The 21,192-nt window shown below is 46.0% G+C and overlaps 1 protein-coding gene across 14 annotated transcripts in view; it reads right to left on the reverse strand.

Annotated features, from left to right (window-relative positions):
• Positions 1–12,727, reverse strand: part of celf2 (cugbp, Elav-like family member 2) — a 179,177-nt gene extending 166,450 nt beyond the window's left edge. For 10 of the 14 annotated variants that reach the window (XM_076722781.1, XM_076722784.1, XM_076722769.1 and 7 more), the window contains exon 1: positions 12,350–12,627. In XM_076722781.1, the coding sequence (XP_076578896.1) occupies positions 12,350–12,402 (53 nt within the window). In that variant the 5' untranslated portion in view covers positions 12,403–12,627. Of the gene's footprint in view, positions 1–12,349 lie in introns of all 14 variants that reach the window. The other 4 variants (XM_076722785.1, XM_076722765.1, XM_076722768.1 and 1 more) reach the window with 4 other exon arrangements.
• Between the last annotated feature and the right edge of the window lie 8,465 nt (positions 12,728–21,192).

Genomic DNA, 21,192 nt, shown 5'->3' on the forward strand with positions numbered 1-21,192 from the left:
GCCGGTCCAGGCAGATGGTCGTCCACCTACAGCCTGCTTCTGGTCGAGGTTTCTGCCTTTTGAAAAGAAGTTTTTCCTCGCCGCTGCTGCCAAGTGCTTGCTCACGGTTAGTTCTAGGTCTCTGTAAATTACAGTACCCTCCAGATCTGCTCTACATAGAAAGTCTCATGAGATACCTTGTTGTGATTTGGTGCTATATGAAGAAACCTGAACTGAAATAAACTGAATCTGATGTATGTTTCATTGTGCTGATATCAGAGATTATTCTAATTACTCTTACACCATTTTAGACTAATTCTAAATCTTCAAGCATCAAGTTTAATTTTCTTGGTTCCATTAAACCTGCCTAAATCACCTCACTCCAGGATTATTTACACAACAAGCACATCCTAAAACAAGATGACAGCCGTCACTGCCTTTGAAACAAGGAAACTTGACTTTAGAAACAATCTGAGTTGTTGGAAACAGGCTGAAATGTTTTGCAGCACCAACAGATTGACTCATACTGCAGACAGAAATGACTCGACAAGATGGAGGTGGAGTGTTTTTCATATGGAGGTTTGGCGCTCGTACCTCGCTGTGGGCCTATTTTGGGCTCGTTGAGAACACTTGTTTTAAAGTGATGTCCAGTCATTCTTCCCATTGAAAGTTAGCTGAGCAGGGAATGTTGGACTGAGTGGGAGCGCTGCTTATCGACCATGGCCGGGCACGTTTCCACTCTGGAGATGGTGCGCGAGGCGCTGGGGCGTGCTGACGACCGTCCCGCGGGACTCCTGTCCAATTACAGCTCAAAATGAGCCAGGAGAGCGCTGAGATTGGGCTGGGCGCACCAAGGTGAAGATAGAAGGAGGGAGGGGGCTGAGAGATGGAAAGTAAGGGGGCCAAGGATATGAGTAGCACTTGAAATTAATGGGGCAGGGTGGAGCGGGACTCCCAGGGGCAAGCAGAGGGCCCGCTGATGACATTAACTCCGCCCTCAAGCAGCCATCAGGGGGCGGGAGGTTTCAGTAATCTCAGGACACGGAGCAGAGAAGGTGCACAAGGTTCCCAACGCCGCCGACGGGCTGAGCTGGAGCCATGAGCGACCTGGAACATCAGCCGCGGAGATGCACGGCGAGTTAACTGTGCGTGACACTATTAGAGGACGCCAGACGCCCCTGATGCTCAATACAACTCAAGATACCTTTAAAGCGTGATCACATAACTAAGATGACGATTTCAGCTTGCAATCCAGATTTCATTCTGACCCACGTCACGTAAAAACTGACAAATTCAAAGATTTCAGCAAAGATTTTAATAAACGCTGGCGTTCGGAGGGCTTTCATTCCAAATGTCATATTTGGACGACTCTGCTCCGAGAGCTATTAAGCAGAAATGTGCTCATCTATAAAAGAGCTCTTCTCTGTGTGATTGCCATTTAATAGCCAGCCATACGTTCACGCTCCAGTCTCACTTTAATGTTGCAGTGCACCGGGGACCGTCGGCGAGCGAGGAGAGAGAACCCAAGGCCTCAAAACATCTCGTCCAAATTACCGTCATCTTCCAAAGCACGGCGTCGAGGGGATGAGATGAAATGTTGTCATAATGTTGCTGCGGTGGAGCTCATTGCCTCCACATTCAGCGTGTACGACCACGAGATGTGACACAGGCTGGATGATAACAGCGAACGCACGCTGGCATTACGGCCATAAATCTATTCTGATTGCACGTTAAATGCTGATTTAATTAATACCAGACTGGTTGCGTGTTGGAAAACCCTGATTTGATTCAACATTTTCAGATCAGACAAGACACAAATACACTTGTTACATCATTTCTACTGATTTTAATGGAGAGTTTTAGCGCGCCGCGATGGCTTAAATTGCTTTTCAGAGGCTTCCACACATGAAAAACATGCATTTTTGCATGAAAATAGCCAAATTTAATTTTAAAGATAGTGAAAAGTAGTATAAGATATCAGTCTGTATCAGCTGGACTCCAAAAATACGCACTTATCAATAAGAAAGTGGCACAGACAAGTGCACTCGCATTCTGGACGACGCAGAGAGATGGAATAACACGTTTAAAGTTTTTGCCGGGAGTCAGCGATGCTTTTAATACATTACATCAATGGCACATTAAGACAGTGTAACCACGGCAACAGACACCAGGATTATGCCAAAGAGAGGCGCACAAAAGATCAGAAGATGCTTTGTTTAAAACAGAGGCGACACAGTCCTGAGAGGAAAGAAAGGAAAGAGCCGAAGACAGAAAGAAGCAAAGTTCCAAGAAAGGAAGCTAGAAATTTAGTCAGGACTGCAAGAGCAGGATTTGAAGCTCCAGCTGAGTGTGTGTGTGGGTGTGTGTGTGTGTGTGGGGGTGTGTGTGTGTGTGTGTGTGTGTAGTCATAGAAATCACAATGTGAGGACACAAGCACAACGTCCCTTTTTAGAGACAGTAGGTCCCCACAAGGTTAACTCTTATATTTTAGAGTTAAGACTTGATATTTGTGAAGGAATGCTGCTCAGGTTCTACAAGGTTAGGCTTAGCCTTAGACTTAGGGTTAGGGTTAAGGTTGAGGTTAAGGTTGAGGTTAAGGTAAGATCACAGGAAGTGAAACTAAGTCTGTTATGTTGCCACAAGCAATGAAAACAAATGTGTGTGTGTCTGTAAATGTGCTTCTGTATGTACTAAATACACTAAACTGTGCAGTAAAAACTGAGGTTTCTGTACTTCATATGTACACACACACACACACACACACACACACACACACACACACAGTATGGGATGTAATGGCCACGATGACGCTCTTTCGTTAGTCATGTGAACATTAAGCAACAGTCCACAGCCCTGAAACGCTCAGACAACCCAGCTGGCTTTAAAGTCCATTAACAGTCAGTGAGTTACCTCAGAGACAAGCTGAAATACAGACCATAAATAACAAAGTCACACGGGCAAAAGCTAGCCAATCAGAGCACAGATCCAACAGGACAGCGTCACAGTGCAAAATGTTGTAATGTGCACACTGCCTCGCCACTTCCTTTTCTGGCTAAAAACGTCTTTTAATGACTGCAAGTTTCTCCAAACGCCGAGTTTTTGAAAGCCTGAAATCTCTGAAGTAACTCTTCATCACTGATCATTGTGCGCTGAGGGAGAGCAGAATCCTCTTCATCAAACCCTCCCCGTGCATATTTCCAGATATCGTATAATCCGTTTTAAATCCACATGACCTGGTTTCTAAATGACTGAATCGATCGATTGTTAATGACTCCCAATTCAAGACACATCACTGTTACAAAGACGCCCTTTACGACCGCTGCAGAGTACCACAGAGAGGAACACCAGACCTTTGCCGTCATGTGGGTAATGTTGTGAGCGGGTTGGACTTTGGTTAGGTTCAGTGAAAGACGACGGTTTGGGCTAAAATCAGTACATTACTGTTACGTACATGATGGAACTTGAACACATTATGTAAGTTAAAATGAGTCAGCGCTCGGGACATGATCAGCGGTTTCCTGGGTGTTTGTTTGACGCATCCATCCAGCCCACCTTCCTCCATACGCAGACTTTCTTGCTCTTTATACTACATCAATTCCTCCTCTGCGCCTGTCATAAGTACTACGGCCACTAGAGGTCTCCATGTACTCGCACAGACGACTGACAGCCTTTGTTCTGGCGAGGACAGGCTGGACTGACCCATAATTAGAGCCTGATCCATTCTGGGCGTTACAGCTGGGCCATACCTGACTTGAAGATAATTTGAATCCGACCCAGCAGGGGTCCTGGGCTGGAGCGGACCCATGAAAACCTCTAATTCTGCCACTGAGCGTACATGAATCAGCACTGAAAACAAAGCAGGCAGTCTAGACACACAGTGAGTGTCGCACCAGATCCATTTGACTTCATTATAAAGACAAAATGGTGATTTTTGTGCATGTAAATATGCAGCCTGTGCCTGATTGTCTGAAGCCTGAATGCAGATTTCAAAAGGTTTACAGCTCGAAGGGCTCATGTTCAGGACTGGGGGTTTTCCTCTCTTTCACACGGACATGACGCCTCAGAATCTGGAGCGAATCAGCTCCGGCTGTTACATCATACGGTCTTCTCTCGATCTGGTCTCCACCCTGCAGCTCTCTTCCCTCTTCAACACAATGTCAGTGTGTGTGTGCCTCCTCCGTGGCATGCACTGAGCATGTGAGAGGTCTGCATGCACGCTGTGTTTGGCTTCAACCCTCCAGGCCGTGACCTTTGACCCAGCCCTCCTCACTCCATCTAAACCTGGGTTTAACTGATATCTGGAGCTCAGACAGAGCTGTCCACCTCCATTTGACTGACGACACTGCTCAATTGATCAATCATCTATCTAAACGTGGCAGTTATTAGAATCAGCCTGAGCAAGCCAACACCGGTTGTATCCTGTCGCCTGTGATCACGACTGTGCAGCCAATCAGCTTCACTTCCTGTATTTAAGAAATTTAAAAAAAAAAGCAGCTCTTCGCCTCCTTTTCTCATGAGCTTGCTCTGTTTTTTCTCCTCCTTCTTTTCTTCCCCTCCCTCTTGCAACACTCCAGGGTCACCATCTGCATGGCAACACTCACAGCGTGACACTTCCATAACCCAGGAGGAGGAAGAGAGCGACAGAGCGCAGACCTCGCTCTCTCTCTCTATTCACAGGCCACCCATAATTCATTAGCTCTCCTTCTCATCCTCTCTGGATTTCTCTCTCTCTGCAGTGTGACCGACGCCGGCTCTCAAAGCTGGTTGGGATACTTTCTGGAACGAAGGTGCTGACGGTCGATATTTCGTACCGCCATTCAGCGTGTTTTAAATTTGGCAATTTTCATGCCGAACCTCATTCAGAAAAAGCCATATTTTAGACCGTGGAACAATGAAATTTCCCATTGAAACCAAAGGCGGTTTTAACCGTGATGCATGCTTGTACAGTATAACCTCATCACGATGACGACACAGAACCAGACTTTTTAATACGAAGCCAATATCTGCCCCTTTGATCGGCTTAAGTGCAATTATCATCAGCTTCTTAGTGTGTTTGTGCAACATAAAAACATCAATAAATGGAGAACATATCCATCTCCATGAACAATAACAGTTTCCTTTGCAGATCTGGCCTCTGGTAGTGCACAGCTTCAGTCTGACCTATTGAATTGATCCTTGCACAACCGCTCACTGTGATTGGTCAGCTTTTCATTTGGCCTCTGGTCATGCATTGTGAGCGATTTTTTTTTTTCTTTTTGGCTTTACTTTGAGCATCCATCAGTCACACACACACACACACACACAAAGAGATTTAATTCCATTTTTTTTTCTTATTTTCACCGGGCAGAGTGCCAATGTTTCTCTTTCTTTGCTGACTCTCACCCCCTCATCCCTCCTCCTCTTTTCCTCCCTCCTCCTCGTCTTCCTCACTCCCCCTTTACTCCGCTAAGCTTTCCGTTTCAGTTGCAAGCAAAAGCTGTTTATTTATTCAGACATGATCTATTTTTCCCCTCTCCCCCCCCCCCAACCCCTTCTCTCTTTCTCTCCCTCATCCCCCCCTCGTAGAGGATCACTATGAGGAGAAAAAGGGTGGGAGGAACCTGGCGGGTTGGAGGACAGTGGAGGAAATCCGCCGCGGATAATGACTGCGAGGTGAAGGAGGAATCATAAGAAGAGAAGGGATGTAAAGAGAGAAGCTGGAGGAGAGGGTCTACTCTATACTTCCTGTGTCTCTTAAGCCATTCGGCACAAAGGCGGTGGTGTGTCACCAGAGGAAACACACACACACACACACACACACACACACACACACACACAGGTATAAAGCTTCTTTAAGGGCTCGGCCGTCTTGAGAATAAGACTATAACAAAGTACAGCACTAAAATACAGCCAAAGGGAATGATTAGTGAGTGTGTGTATGTGTGTGTGTGTGTGTGTGTGTGTGTGTGTGTGGGGAGGAGAGAGAGAGAGAGGTTTGGTGAAAGAGAGAGCACGAGTGAGAGAGATAGAGATAGAGTGCTGTGCTCCAGGTGGTGCATTATTAAACAGATTTGTCACTTTGGGCCAATGGTGTTTTGTGTTTTGTGTGTGTGTGTGTGTGTGTGTGTGTGTGTGTGTGCGTGCGTGCGCGTAGAGGGTAATGCATAGGTTGCACTGAGCAGTTTAAGTTGTGAAGCGCAGAAAAAAGCTAACCGGCCTCTCAGAAGGATGAAGAGAAATAAATAATAAGTCAGAGAGGGAACAGATTAAAAAAAAAAAAAAAAAGATGATGAGCAAACAATGAGGAAAAGTCAGAGGAAAGGACAAGGTTGGAGAGATAATAAAACATGCAGAGACAAAGAAGACAAAGACATGAAAGGACAAAGAGAAACAACACCAGAAGACAAAGCAAGAAAGGAAAAAAAGGCAAGAAAAACAAGCAGAGAGAAAGTTGGCGTTTCTTACTTAAAGAATGATTTACACATGCAATCACATCACACTTACATACTGTCTGCGCGCACACACACACACACACACACACGCAGGCTGTCATGTGAGGTGTGTGTGCTACACTTGTGTCTTAAATCCCTGCGGCTGCTGTTGACTAAGCTGATCTCTCTACTGGGGAAAGAGAACAAAAAAAGCAGCGACTGCATCTGCCACGACAGGCAACAACACTTGTTTTAGTCAAAAATAACATTAAAGAGACAGACGATGTCCTCCGTGTGAGTGTGTGTGTGTGTGTGTGTGTGTGTGTGTGTGTGTGTGAGAGAGAGAGAGAGAGATCTGTAAGCCTGCAGAAGGTAATCTCACTTTTGGAGCTGAGAGTGATGCAGCAGTGCGACTGAAATATTCTTGCAAAGGCAGAACAACACTCAGGTTTTGTCTCGGAGGGCAGGACGAGACACACGAACGGCACTTTGACACGCTGACACACATTCGCTCTGTTTCCCCCGAAACTGCTGCCTCTTGGCAAACTGGAAAACATCACCTGACCACAAACCTCTGCTCTCAAACCAAAGATAATAAACGTTTCCACGCCTTCGTGTGTGGAATCGGATGAATTTTTTGCATCAGCCTCATCGGTCGTGTAAGAAGAATTCAGCAATAACACGACACACAAACGCCACATTACGGTATCCGAAGCATCAAACGCACTCCACGCACAGCGGGACTCCTGTCAGACTGCAGGGGTCAGTCTGAGCCGGCCCACCTCGCCACAAATAAAGACCACCTGAGCCAAGGACAGAAAAATTACAGACCTCTTTTGAGCCTTCAGGGGAAAAACACAGCATGTATCTGCTGAGCGTCACCTACGACCTGAACTCATCACGACATTAAACGCATCACCATGTGGCTTTTCAGAGGGGAACCCCAAGCTGTCACTTTAACGAACATGTTCCCGGATTATTACGTTAACGTGTGATGTGTGAGCAGCCATTTAATGTTGTAACTTTGACGACTCTGGATACTTTACGTACAGCGCAAACAGCCACTGAACACACAGAGGACTCATTAGCGACGACTCTGAGGTTTGATTTCTGGTTCGTTTTTGAAGGATGAATGAATAAAGTTGCTGCTTCCAAACAAAATGTGAGGATTTCCTGCTTTTCTTTGTCTTAGGTGACGGTAAAATAAACATTTTTGTGCTTGCACGGACAAAACAAGGCAGCTTTCTGACATTTTACAGCCTTAACGGTTGTTATTATTATTATTTTGCAGATCTGCTGGTAATGAAAGCTGGATAGTTGCATGACATTTCATAAGAGCGATCACACATGTTGAATGTAAATCTGCACAGTCAGGTCACGACAGCTGCTGAAGAAACGCAGAGGAGTAAAAAGTAGGATATTTGAGTCTGAGAGGAAGTGCAGCAGAAGTACAAGGTCCTCAAAAAGTAAAGTACTGGAGTAAATGACCCTGGAATGAAAGCAGAGGCGCACTGACTAAAACACGGTGTGCTCCACACCACCTGGATGGGGCTCTGCTCTTTCTTCCTCCTCCCGCCTCTGAGTTCTCCTCTTTCCTGCTCCTCTGCAGCTCTCCCAGTCCCCCTTCCCTCCCTGTCATCTTTCCTCCATCTCCTTTGTGTTTTGTGACGCACTTTCGCCTCAACTATGTAATTATCCCTTGCTGATTTCAGGGGGTTCTGAGGAATTCAGCCCTCCCTCTCTTTCTCCTTCTGCCCGCCCCGTCCGCCTCCGTCACTCGGATGCTGAATGCCGTATTGTTCTTGGCTGCGACAAAGCTTTGACTGACGGATGTGGGAAGCGGAGAGTGAAATTTTATTCCCTCCCGCTGCCATCGCTTTCATTTAAAAACTTGTCACCCAGCTTTTTCCTGTACCGCATCGTTTAAAGTGATGTGGGGTTAAAAAACGAGTGAATCGTTTGGCGGAAAAACGCCATAAAGATGTCCAGACCGTAGCGATGATTTAGACATCGTTTACGATCAGTTTGACGTCACCTCAAAAGGCAAAACCTTATGAAGCACAGCATGAAGGTACATTCAGTCTGAGCTCTCGTTCCAAAACCAGCCCACTCCTGAGTCCAATTCTTCAAATCAAATCAGCCCCAACATCAACCTCTAACGCGCCGCCGCCGCCACTACGTCCGAACCTCCAAAGGTGCTTCCTCCTGGAAACGGCCTCTTAGGACATCACTCAACTGCAACAGCGTCATCGTTCACACGAGTCAAATTCAGCTGCAAACATTCAGGGAGCGAATGGCGTCAGAGAGGGCATCATCTCTCTGGAAAAGGTCTAAAAAAACAGATGAGCCGCGTTTCTCTGCTGAAAACAAAGTGATGGAAAGATGGAAAGGAAGCAAAGGGAGGAGGCTTTCCAAAGCCACACAGTTCAAATTCAACCTGATGGCAAACTAGCTGTTTTTGACAGCGTCCTGCCACTGTGAAACACACTTTTTCTGAGCCTTTTCCAACACGATAAGAAAGAAATTGTGGGGAAAATACTTAAGGATGAAAATGCTCAAATTTAAAGATTAAACACTATCGGCGGCTTCACGCTGAAAATATCAGTAACCGCCTTTAAGAAATGTTTTCACTCCAGCCCTTCAGTTAAAAGCAGTATAATCCTGAATGCTGAAAAGGTCTGGCTTATAGATAAAGCACCACACACACACACACACACACACACACACACACACACACACAAACACACACACATCGGAGGGGATTTAAAGATTCAAACAGTGGTCTCGGTAATTAGGCAGATGGATTTGTGCCTCTCCTCTCGGTCCGGCGGGATATAAAGCGACACATAATGCAGGCGGACGAACTCTTTAAGTGGATTAATTAAAACCAACACTGCGGGGTCAAAGGTCAAGCCCCCTCACGCTGTCAGCCTCCCCTCGTCCCGCCGCCTCGCTCGGCGCGCGCTGGAGCTGCAGGACGGCGCACCTGCACAAACGAGAGGATCTCGACGATTGGACGGCGAAAACGGACCCCGAGGAGAGAAAGAGGAGCAGCGGAGGAGCGCCGGCGGAGCTTTTCACATTAAAAGCAGCTCTTGATTCTCGATTAAAACCTTCAGTTTGAGCGAATTTTGCTTCAAAAACACACTTTTATCTTTCCTGTTTCGGAATATCCAGCAATTAACCAGTCGGTGAAAGACTAAAAACCTGAGCTCTAATTGAATACAGAACACACCTCGTCTTTGCCGTGTGTGTGTGTGTGTGTGTGTGAGTGGTAGCTGGATGTAATCAGATGGAATTAATATGCATGCTGCTTCTCATTATGGAATAACTGAACTGCACTTCAGATATGTGGCGTGCACTGCGAGAGGCACGGCCGGATCTTCACATCCATCCACTGCTCCCCCTCCGGAACACGAGTGTGTGTTTACATGCATGTGTGTGTGTGTGTGTGTGTTCAGACTGATACAGCGTGTAAGACATCAGAGAGAGTGAAGGCAGACGACACACCCGCCGCTGATCAGGTAACGCCGGCTTTAAAACATGCGTGCGCACACTTGCATTAACTCCTTATTGCATTTAAAGTAAATCAGATTCCACAGAGCTGCATTAATCAGCTAATTGTGCTAATGTGCATATCATGTTGCCTAATTGTGTTCCAGCAGCGAGGTCTCATCTTTCATCTGCGCTGATACAACATCCTTGTTTTAAATCTTAATGGTGCAGCACCTTTTGTGTTGTTTGTCATCTTCTCTCAGCAGAAATCGATCAGCGAACGCAGAGTCTGCCGCCGGCGCTCGACCACAATGCGACAAATCCCGGCCTGGGCCGCGTTGTCGCGTGTTAAAATTCAGAAAATGATCTCCGGCTAAATCGAGTGTTTGTGCTTCTTGTCGCTGCCTTTTGTTCCGCTGCTTCTGCTCCACAGCGGCGCACACACACTTCCTTGTTAACGCTGTGCTCGTGATAGTGTGTGTGTGAAGTGTGTGTCTGAGCGTGACGGAGGTGAGTCTCATTAGGAGGAAAACGACGCAGTGAACGCCGCCGAGGTGCTTCATCATCATGAATGATTGAGAAGTGCGCTCGTGGGCGTGACTGCTCATTTGTGTGTGTGTGTGTGTGTGGATGAGCGAGTTGGTCGAAGTGTGTGTGTGACCTCGGGAGAGTGTGAGTGACGGGCCGGCGGTAAGCTGGTCTTTATTAAGATGTGCCGTCTTTGGAGAGGGACAGCTGCTCCTGCCTCTAATCTGGAAGACAAAGGTTTAATAAAGAGGAGAGACAGAGGGAAGGTAAATAATCTCCTCTTCCTCTCCTTCCATCCTTCCTTTTCTCTCCTCCTTTGCCTCCTCTGCTCTCAAGAGGCGACAACAAAAATTAAACTCTCCTGATTCCCTGTGAAAAAAGTTTGCCCCCGTATGTCCTTCCAAAACTCACAGCCTCCCGTCTGACCTTTGACCTTTCCACTTTAAAGCCAACACGGCTGCAGCAGGCCCAGCGTGTCGATTATTAACTCGCTATCTGTGCTAAAATGAGCTAAAAGTGACGTTTTAATGCTACCAGGAGATCTGTCCCCGTTAAGCAAATAGACCGAGAGGAGCGGAGTGTGTGTCCACGGAGAAAGTCTCTGCTGTGGCTATTTAAGAGTGTGTGTGCGCGCGCGTGTGTGTGTGTGTGTGTGTGTGTGTGTGTGTGTGTGTCAGGTCAGCTGCATGCCCCATTTCTCGGTCTGGATGGTCATCGCTGGCTGTTTGGGAATGACATCATTTAGCCCCCTCCTCCGTCCATCAGCAGTTTACTGAAATGTGGCTGCTCTACATTACTCCACTCATTTTCTATTTTGGATTTGTGGATAATGATGGTGGGATGGAGCGGGGGGTGGGGGGGTAAAATGATAAAAGAGGGGAGAGGCAGCATTAAAAGAATAATTTGAGGGTCTTGAGGGTTCTGTCTCCTCTCTCCGTTTCTAAAATAGAATTTGCGATAGTCCCCGCCGCTGCCGCCGAGTCTGTCGAGGGAATAATGACTTATTTATCAAATGGCTGAAATATTCAGGGACAAGGCCTTTTAAAATCCAGCTTTTAAATTCATAGGCTTTTCTGCTGAGATGCTTAATGACAGTGAATGTATTCATAGTGATTTGCAGGTCCGAGATAGAGCCTCGTGTCCTGCCTATGAGCCTAATAGCTGTTTGACAAAAAGGAAGGTGCTCGCTCAAGACAAGGTGAGCGAGGGAAGCTTCACCTTTGACCCCTCGGGAGGCTCCGGGATTCAGATTGGTATCGGAGCCGCCTCCTCCTGCCAGGCAGTAAATGGCTGGTTGCTGGAGCAGCGCTGAAAACATGTTTTGCAGCTCGGGAGATAAAATTTAATGTTCTCTAAAAGCGCTCTGTTGCAGGCAATCAGCCATGAGTAAATGTTTCAAGATAAATTCCTGGAGGGGCACACTTTTTTCTGGCAGCGCACGCGGCTCTTCAGCGTTTGGAGGGACGAGATCAGCATGGGTGGAACTAGGGGAGGGGGCGGGGGGGGGGGGAGGAGGGGTGTGTGGGGGGGGTGATGGTGATAAATGAGTGTTATTCTTACTGCTACGCTGGAAAGAGACGAAGTTTGGAGATGCTGGTGATGATGGAGCGCCGCGCGGGGCAGCATCGGGGGTTAATGAGATGTACGCAGACACAGAGCAGCTTGCATGCGTCAGACTCATGACAGAGCAGCGGAGAAGAGGGAGAGAAAGTAGAAAGTGCGCTGTACTCGGGGCACATTAGAGCCAAACGGCGCAATCCGTGCGTAATTACGCAGCGCAGCGCCGGAACCAGAGCCCAGAAGGCGGCGACCTCCCGCCTGCGCCGCGTCCCACCCTTATTTTCTCCAAAACAGCAGCGCACTTCTGTCCCTATCCGCTCCCTGCTATCAACCCGTTCACAGCGGCGAGGCTGAGGAGAAACTGACCGGGCGCTTACCTTAACACGTTCCAGCTTTTCAGAGGGTCCAGGTCTGAAATTATAGAAACCATGGTCGACTGGCTGGGCAGCACCGGGAGAGGGAGGGGGTGCGGCGGAAAAAGATCGAAAGAAAAAGCGGCGCAAAGGCTGTAAACTCCGTCTGCGAATGGCAGCGATCGCTCGGATGCAACCCGTCCTGGTTGTTCAGTGGGTGATGAGCGCTGTCACAGCTCTCTCTCTCCCTCTGCGCGTCTCTCTCTCACTCCCTCTCTCTCTCTCTCTCCCTCCCTCCCTCCGCCCCCTCCCGTACAAAGCCTGCGCTCTGCAGTCGCGTCTCACAGCTTCCTCCGGTCCCTCTTTGACAGGAAGGCTGCTGCTGGAAATGCAGAGATGTACAGTAGAGGAGGGTAAACCCCACCTAGGAAACTCATTTACCCATCTTTTTTTAAATGCACCGGGGGGAATAGAGTTTACACACCTTTTCAGGGCTGGCACACTGCAAAAAGATTCCACCTCAGCGTCTAATTTTGTTCCATTTTCAGGCTGGTTTCTCCTCTGAGGATGTGTATTTTTGTCAGTGGATGTGTTTCACACGCAGTTTTACTAGAATATTTTAAGAAGCAGATCACTGCCAGGAAATGACACTGAATGCAAGGTGTCCATTTGCACTGAGACTAGTGGACTTATGCTGCTGAAAGAGCAAAAAGTTAAGAATGAACGATGTCAGATTTGAACTTTTTCACATCTGCGCTCTGTAAAGAAACAATAAAACAAATCTTAAAGCAAAAATTAAAGCCGGTTTTGTCCTTTAAGACTGAAGCACGATTAATTATCTCATGTTTCATTATCTGATCAGAAGCTGCCTGATGAAGCTGCTGCAGCTTTCCAGAGACACGTGAAACGTCTCACAGCGGACACCTCGGTCAGAACGAGCTGTTCGCTGCAGAGCATCTCGCTCCGTCTGCAAACCCCTGTCAGTGCTCACTTCCTGTCTGACACCACCACATCCTGTTGATAACTGTTTTTTCTTTCTTTCTCTTCTCCCCTCCCCTCGACATGGCAGCAGATGCGTCATCCCTGGCGAGGGATGACAAGGCAACGGCCAAGTCCCACCTATTCTGAGCTTCTATCTATTTGTTCATTGGGAAAAAACAGATGAGCCCCGATGAAAAAAAAAAAACCAAGAGAGTCAGAACTGTGTCTGTTTCAGATAATTGTCTGAGACAACAGAACAGGCTGGGACTCAGAGTCTCTGCCAAAGCCATTGGAGTTGCACCACAAGTGGTCTGTTATTTTCAGGGTTACGATATTAGTCACTGCACATGCACTCGCTGATAATGGTCCGTTTGGCAGGAAGCTGCTGCGGTTTCATTTAAGACAGTTGGCTTGGAACGATGCCCTTTGAATATATGACATAACTCAGTCTTGTTACGGCTTTATCATTGTGCGTCTTCATCGCCGGCAGCTGGTTTTAGTGTTTAAACAACATGCAGTTAGTGGACTGCGAGATCCACCTGCAGGAGCCGCAACATCTCCAGGTTTTCAAGGTTTTCTTCAATAATGAGCTTTGAGGTAATTTCCAGCCGACATCCCGCAGAGCGGAAACGCTCGTTCACACGGAAGAGGATTCGAGCTCCGAGCCGAGCGCCGCGCACGTAAGACAACAGCAATGCAAAGCTACAGCTCGGCGCTCACAGCATCAGCAGCCATACCGCACCGGCTTTAAATAGACTCAATTGGACATCTGCTTCGGCGAGGAGGAGGAGGAGGATGGAGAGAGTTGACAGCATCTCTCTCCTCTTCCTCTGTCTCTATTTCTGTCTCTTGCGCTCGTAGAGACGCGAACGCTCACGCAAAGGCACGCACTCACATCGGCGAGATCAAACAGAGTTTCGCTCTGCACAGCTCTAATTCTGCATGATAATCGCGTTGGCAGGCCTGCCGTCTCCGAGAAGGTGTCGCTGCATCTGTGGTTAGTAATGCATATACAGCGTACACCTGCCTGAGAGAAGAGAAAGGTGAGACCACCGACTGTAAGGTTTTAATTATCATCCTGACAACTGCTTCGTCTTTACAGGAACTGTTTTCATCTTTGGAGCAACAGTACATGCTGCACCGACCGTCGAGCGACGTGTCTTCATTTGCTCTTTGCCAGATTTTCTTTTGTGAACCTTCAAGCGTTCCTGCTAACTATCGCAGCTTGTTTCCGTTTATTTGCGAATCAACCACGAAGGCGAACATTAATGAGCGTTAATTCTCACCCCAAATCGAGTGTTTTGAAAACCTAATGAAACGTTCGTTCATGAACGCAGCATGAAACCAAACCTGCTTCACTGAAATACACGATCAGCTCAACAACAGCAACACAAAGATGAAAGTTTGGGCCATTTTGAGAAAAAATGTGAATAAGCTTCGTTCAGATACAAAGAAAAATGCTGATTCCGGATTCTTCTAAAGAAAGTGTTTGGAAGAGCTGATCACAAAGAGTTCTTGGACGCAGATAAAATGTCTGAGATTAGTTGGATTGGATCTGATGGTTTCGTGAAGTTTAAGGGACGGACGGTGGTTCGTCTTAAATGCTTCCTCTGAATTAAACTAAGACCGTACTCTTTCCTAAAGCCTGACAAAGAGCAGCCAGAGCCGAAGCAGATCCATAAAAAGGTTTATGATGCTGTCAGGACCTTGCAGTCACTTTGGGTTCACATCAGTCTTCCTGTTACACTCAAAACTGTCCCCAGCACAACAGCAGGTAGGAACTAAAATGACCCTGAGGTCAGAGAGCATCTACGACAATATCTATTCATAATGAAAGTAAGAGTAACGCTGGAGTCTAACGAGACCATCAGTAGGTGTGTGGCATGATGACTTTATCCAAACTCAAAGTACAAGATGAACGCTTTATAATAATGACACAGCGAGAATGTGTAAACTGGAGGTAAGTTGAAGTGTAATAAACGCAGTTACTAAATGACAGAAGGACTCCTGTTAACCTGTGAGGCAGAAAAGGGCCAAACAGATGCGGCGCAGTGACTCAGGAAAGTGGGACAAAGGTGCAGCAGCGTGACACGAACCGGGATTCACACTCGTGCAGCTCCGTGAACTGCAAACGATTCCCATCAGCTGCCTCTGCGAACGCACACCCTGCACCGTCAACGGCTGTTTGATCGCTCGTCCCGTTATTCAGCAAAGGATTAAACACCAGCGGAGTCTCACCGGCACGTACGCACGAGCACACGCTTATTCCAACCTTTTCTTCAAATGATTAAACCTTTATTTAACTCAGTGAGCGCCACCAAGATTACAACATCTCCTCCATGAGCGAGGCGAGGCCACGACAGCGGCGGCGTTTAAAACAACATAAACACACTGCATCAACTAGAGATACAATATTCATCACGGCTCATGATGAATTCATGTATTCATCATAAAGCACATGCACACGGACGGAGCCAAAACAATATCAGCATGATAAACACCTTGTCCCCCCCCCCCCAGCTTCTTTATTCGACAAAATCAGGCAGATCTGAGGACGAGCCTTGAGGTTTATGTCATCATGCATATGTGATGTGCATTTCAAATCTAAACAAAGTCAGAACGTGTATGTTAAAACCACCCACTGAATACAGATTCCCATTTTACCTCAATCCATTTAAAAAGGGGGCTGGAGGTGAGAAGAAAAAGAAAAAAATAAGCAGAGGAGAGGATGTGGATGAAATAAGTATGGGGGGATTATTTCATAAACGACAGAATTTTCTTTTCTGTGTAAGTCATTTGATCCTGTCAAATATGCCTAAAGCCATACGCCCACGTGCTCATTGTCTGAAAAATGCTCAGTTTATGAGACCCCCCCCCCCCCCCCCCCGACACACACACACACACACACACACACACACACACACACACACACACACCTTCAGCGGTCGGCTGCTCGGCTTCAGCGTTCAGTAAAAACCAAGAGAACGCAAATGAGATTTAAATCGCGGGACGCAAAGTGGCACACACGCCCAGGAGAACGGCCCGCCGAGCCCGTTTGTTTGTTTGTCCCACGCCGCAATCAGCGCGCTAAATTGCAGAAGGCCTTTGTTTGTTGTGTTTACCTCCAGGACGGCCGACATAGATGCAGAACAAACAGAGCGGCTCCCTCTCCCATCTGGACCCCGCACATCTCTAACAGCATCGCAGCTCATCGCAATTTACACCAGGAACACTGCTGCGCTCTCACAGGAAGTTTCCAGGCTCTGTGCGTGCTGGACTCCTCGTTTCTGGCTTTTATTTTTAAAAATAAATGACGTTTTATGCGTTTGTTTTTAATTTTACAGCCAACATTCATACAGTTTAAAGCTGCTATCTAAAATGTTCCTCAAAGCAACTACAAGGAACTTTATTTTCTGTTGTTTTTGGTGGCCCCTGTGGACAAAAGCAGAAGTGTTTCCCAGAATGCATTTCCCCCAAACAAAGATCTTGAAATGGCAAGTGCGTGTGTTTGCTTTGGAAGTGAACTTATTTCTACAGCTGGTCTAATGGTGCCTATCTATGATTAATAACTCTAATATGACGTTAGCGTTGGTGAGGAAGATAAAATCATCAATATTCCCGACTAATATTATGTCTTCATAAGCCAGCAGCACACTTTATCTTAGCAGCAAGGCCCAAAATGCTAAGCTCTAATGCTAGGCTAGTTGTATTACAGCTAACGCGTTAGCTAGCTTTGCTGTAGCCACTTAATAAAGTAAGTTAGAACTTATTAAGGCTTTATAAAGGACGCCTCATTAGAGGTGAGAATCAAATTCAAGAAGATTTAAGCACTTTCCTTTTTAATTTCTACTTTTTAAGGAACATATGATGATAAATATTTATAACTTTTAGATTATTTTTCCAATTTTCTCTTCACTTTCCATTCCAGTCCTGGTTGCAACTGGACCTGGATTATTACAAACTGCAGCAATCGCTGTCTTTGTGTTTTAGAGAAAATCTGTAAAATCTGATGAGAATAAGCCTCATGCATGTCATATTGCCAGTGTGAGTGTGTGTGTGTGTGTGTTGCATACGAGTGTGTTTGCCATTGACTTGCATCCAAACACCCCCACTGCAAATAAAAGTTCACGTTAAGATTCAGAAAATGGACGCCGCCCTGAAAAATCTACCCAGAATTCCTGAATTTGTCCAATTATCATGATTTCCAGCCAAACCTGGCAACACTGCCTGTGTCTCTGTATCTCTCTTTTTTTTTTTTTTTTTTTTTTTTTTTGGGGGGGGGGGGGGGGGGGGGGGTTGACAAATGATATGCTCAGAGCAAGTGGAGAGGAAATGAAGAGAGGAAGAGAAAGCGCTTGGCAGAGCAGCGTCCAGGCGAATCGGGCGAGAGAAAATGTGGAGAATGAGCGATTGAACCGGTGTGGGAGAGCGAGTGGGTGAGGGAGCGAGCGAGAGAGAGAGGAAGAGGAAGAAGAGGAGGTGGTGGAGGTGAAGGATATATTTAGAGCTGCTCCTAATCAACTTCTCCGTCAGTTTGTGTCTGTGGGGGCGAGAGGGAGAGCGAGCGATGGAGCCACGCAAGTTCAACACTAAAAATCAATATGCAGCCCACTCGCTCGCTGAAAGCAGAGAGGAAGAGAAAGTGAAAGAGAGAACAGGAAGAGGACGGGATGAGGCAGAGACGGACGGGATGAGGCAGAGACGGACGGGATGAGGCAGAGACGGACGAGAGGACGAGCAGAGGACGAGGAGAGTTTCGTCACTGTGGCTACAAGTGTCACGTTAGACAGGGACAAGCTATCGTAGCACGAGTTTAAAGGAGAGTTTCCAGAGTTATTGTTTACTGGGATCATTTCTGCCGTCCGTGATGCTTGTGAGCACTTCCTGGAGTCAATACGAGGCCCTGGCAGCGACAGCTAGCCAAATCACATGGATACGTTCAGCAGCATTACAGCTACACTTACAGCAGAAACAAACACGTTTACAGCCTGATATGATGTTTTGGTCTCTAGAGCTAATTTCCCCATTCATGATGACTGTACAGGAGGTGAATCTGAAAGTTATGTATTATTATGGCTGAGTGACAGCTAGCCGCAAGGTTTCAGGAACCAGGCTTCATTTGGCCTGCCTCATCTCCACCCCCGCTCCACCTCTTTGCCCATTTTTGGATTGCTGGGAGTTATCCGCTGCCAAAATGGCGACGGTCGGAGTCACTGAGCTTCACAATGCTTCCACCACGTCCTGCACCTTTACCTGATAAACGAGATACCAAACATCCTCTGAGATATTAGCTGGTTCAAATTTCAGACAGTTTGGATGCTAAATGCTGTAAGCAGGTAAATTAAAGCTAGCAGCTTATATTTGTTGACAATGTGCCCCGACAGCTCTGACATCAACTAAACATATACACTCAGAAAATAGTGATAAAACTTTTAAAATCCCTTTTTGTGATTCCTGACTGCAAAAAGAGACGGACTTTAGTTGGACTTTAAATTACGGCTCATTTAAAGGGTTCATCAACTTTTTCACAGCAAAGCTGCACATAAATCCTTGTTTGTGTGTGTGTGTGTGTGTGTGTGTGTGTGTGTGTGTGTGTGGATATTGATAGGTCTGACTTAAGGTCAATACTGTGTGGGCTATAATGAAGCCGAGATGCAGGAATGATCGCAACAAGAGCATTTAATAGAGGAGGAGGAGGGTAAGAGCTCATATACAGTAGCCTCTTTTTGGGCCAACCCCCCCCCCCCCTCCCAGCCCAACATCTCTCATTAGCCGATGATCGATCCCCTCCCTCTGTAGCCCGCAGAGAGAGAAAACGCAATTAGAGCATTGACCAAACGATTGTGTGAACCGGTGCTCGATAGGTGATCATCACCTGAGAGGGGAGGGAGGGAGGTTATGAAGTGGAGGGCAGGGGCCAAAGGGTGTGTGGGTGAGTTTGGGGTGAGGCAGCGCCGAGGACAAACTGAGAGTAAACTGAGATGAGATTGTGGGAGTAGAAGGAGAGAAGGGCCGGGGAGGAAAAACAACAGTAAATAAGAGAAGGCGTGAAGACCATTTCACGAAAAAGTAGTGGAGAGTTTAGGTTGAAGGGAGGGAGGCCGTCTAAATCTGATGTGATCACCATCGTCACTGGTGACATACGCAGGTATATATCAATGAAAACGTACAGCATATCCAAAATATATACACGCATGTTAATCAAGATGAATATATTCCAGTAGAAACTTTAAAAGGTCACACTTTAACTTTGATATATGGAAAGCCGTCAATGCAAAAACTGTGGAAGTGAGATTCATTATTTCCTGTCACACAACAGACTGACTTTAAAAAAACACAGAAAAAGGGTTTAAATTGCAGTAATTTGTCTAATATTTGGCACTTGTCTTGGAGAGCATCTATTTTTCAACTATGTGAATTACTTTTTATCGTCTTTATCAAAATAAGCAAAAAAACAAAACAAAACAAAAAACAGTATATTTGCACATGATAGTTAAGACAAAGCAATAGTAAACAGTAAAGCAACATATGTAACATAATGTCTTTAAGCAACAAGTGTAACAAAGTAGTTTTGATGCTAACTAACTAAAACTTGCTAACTTACACATTGAAAAATGATGCTACCCATGAGCTTAAAAAGTGACGCTAACGGGTCCTGACCAAGCATCCAGTGACGAGTTGGGTGTGAAAATGTGTTGCTTGGTCAAGACTGAAATATTTCAATAACCGTTAAATGGATTGCTAAGAAATTTGGAACACACACTAAGGATTGATTATAAAAACCAAAACTTTTTATGAGCAGCATCATCAAGTTAAAATGTAAATTTGTTCAGTACTTTGGTTTATGGTCAAACACCTGCAAAACTAATGACGTTCACATGCGCCTCAGCTGTACTTTTGTTTTGTGCTAATTAACAAATGTTTGCATGCTAACAGGCTAACAGGTCAACATGGTAAACATACCAGCTAACAGCTGTGTGTTAACACTGTCCTTATATGTGCATGTTGATGCTAGCATTTAGCCAAATCCACCCCTTTAAGCACAGCCTGACAGAGCTGCTAGCATGGCTGTAAACATCAATTCATTACTCTGCACTTAATGTTGATGAGTGGGAGAAATTAGTGTGAACAGTTGACACCATGGTTGACACCAGCAACCTCTGGCTCTCTAATGGCATTGTTATTGCCTCAGTTGCACAGCACTAGGACCACATTTCCCGTAAAGCCTTTATTCTCCCCCACCCTGTTGGCTTTGGCTTAGTACAAATTCAGTCTTACATTTCTGCATTTAATACCTTAAATTCCCCTTAATTTAGCAGAACAGAGGAAAAGCCACTTAAATAAACCTTACTAATAAACAGCCTACATCTGAGGAGCATTTAAGCAGCATTCAGGGCTTCACTGTGGTCTTTTGAGGATTTAATTTGTTGTTTTACCCCATGTAGTAGCTTGTTTCATGCCAATTTAATTTTTATGTACACTTATGGGACGTTAAAGGGTTTTTAAGGGATGCTTGTCTGCTTTTTGATTTGGCATGTGTTAATTTACCTAAAAGAAGTCTTAACCTCTGATGCGAGGCACAAACTTAAAGCTCTAGTTCTGTTCACGACTGCTTGTTATCTAGACCTAAATGTCCTTAAAAAGGTCAGAAGATGTCCCTGTGGCAGTTTTTGTCCACTTTTTTTTTTAACATGTATGAGCGATGAGCAATTTATAGAATTACGAGAACAAGCTGTTATTGAAAGCTGTGACTTCAGCAGCTTCACTGAAGAGATGCAGAAGGTGATTTTCCTGTAAGTCTGTCACTTCCTCCGCCAGCTGTCATTAGCAAAATATTCTGAAAGTTTCTGTGGAAACTATATTTAGTTATTCCACCAGACCATGAT

Source organism: Chaetodon auriga, chromosome 22, assembly GCF_051107435.1.
Source record: "Chaetodon auriga isolate fChaAug3 chromosome 22, fChaAug3.hap1, whole genome shotgun sequence".
Taxonomy (NCBI): domain Eukaryota; kingdom Metazoa; phylum Chordata; class Actinopteri; order Chaetodontiformes; family Chaetodontidae; genus Chaetodon; species Chaetodon auriga.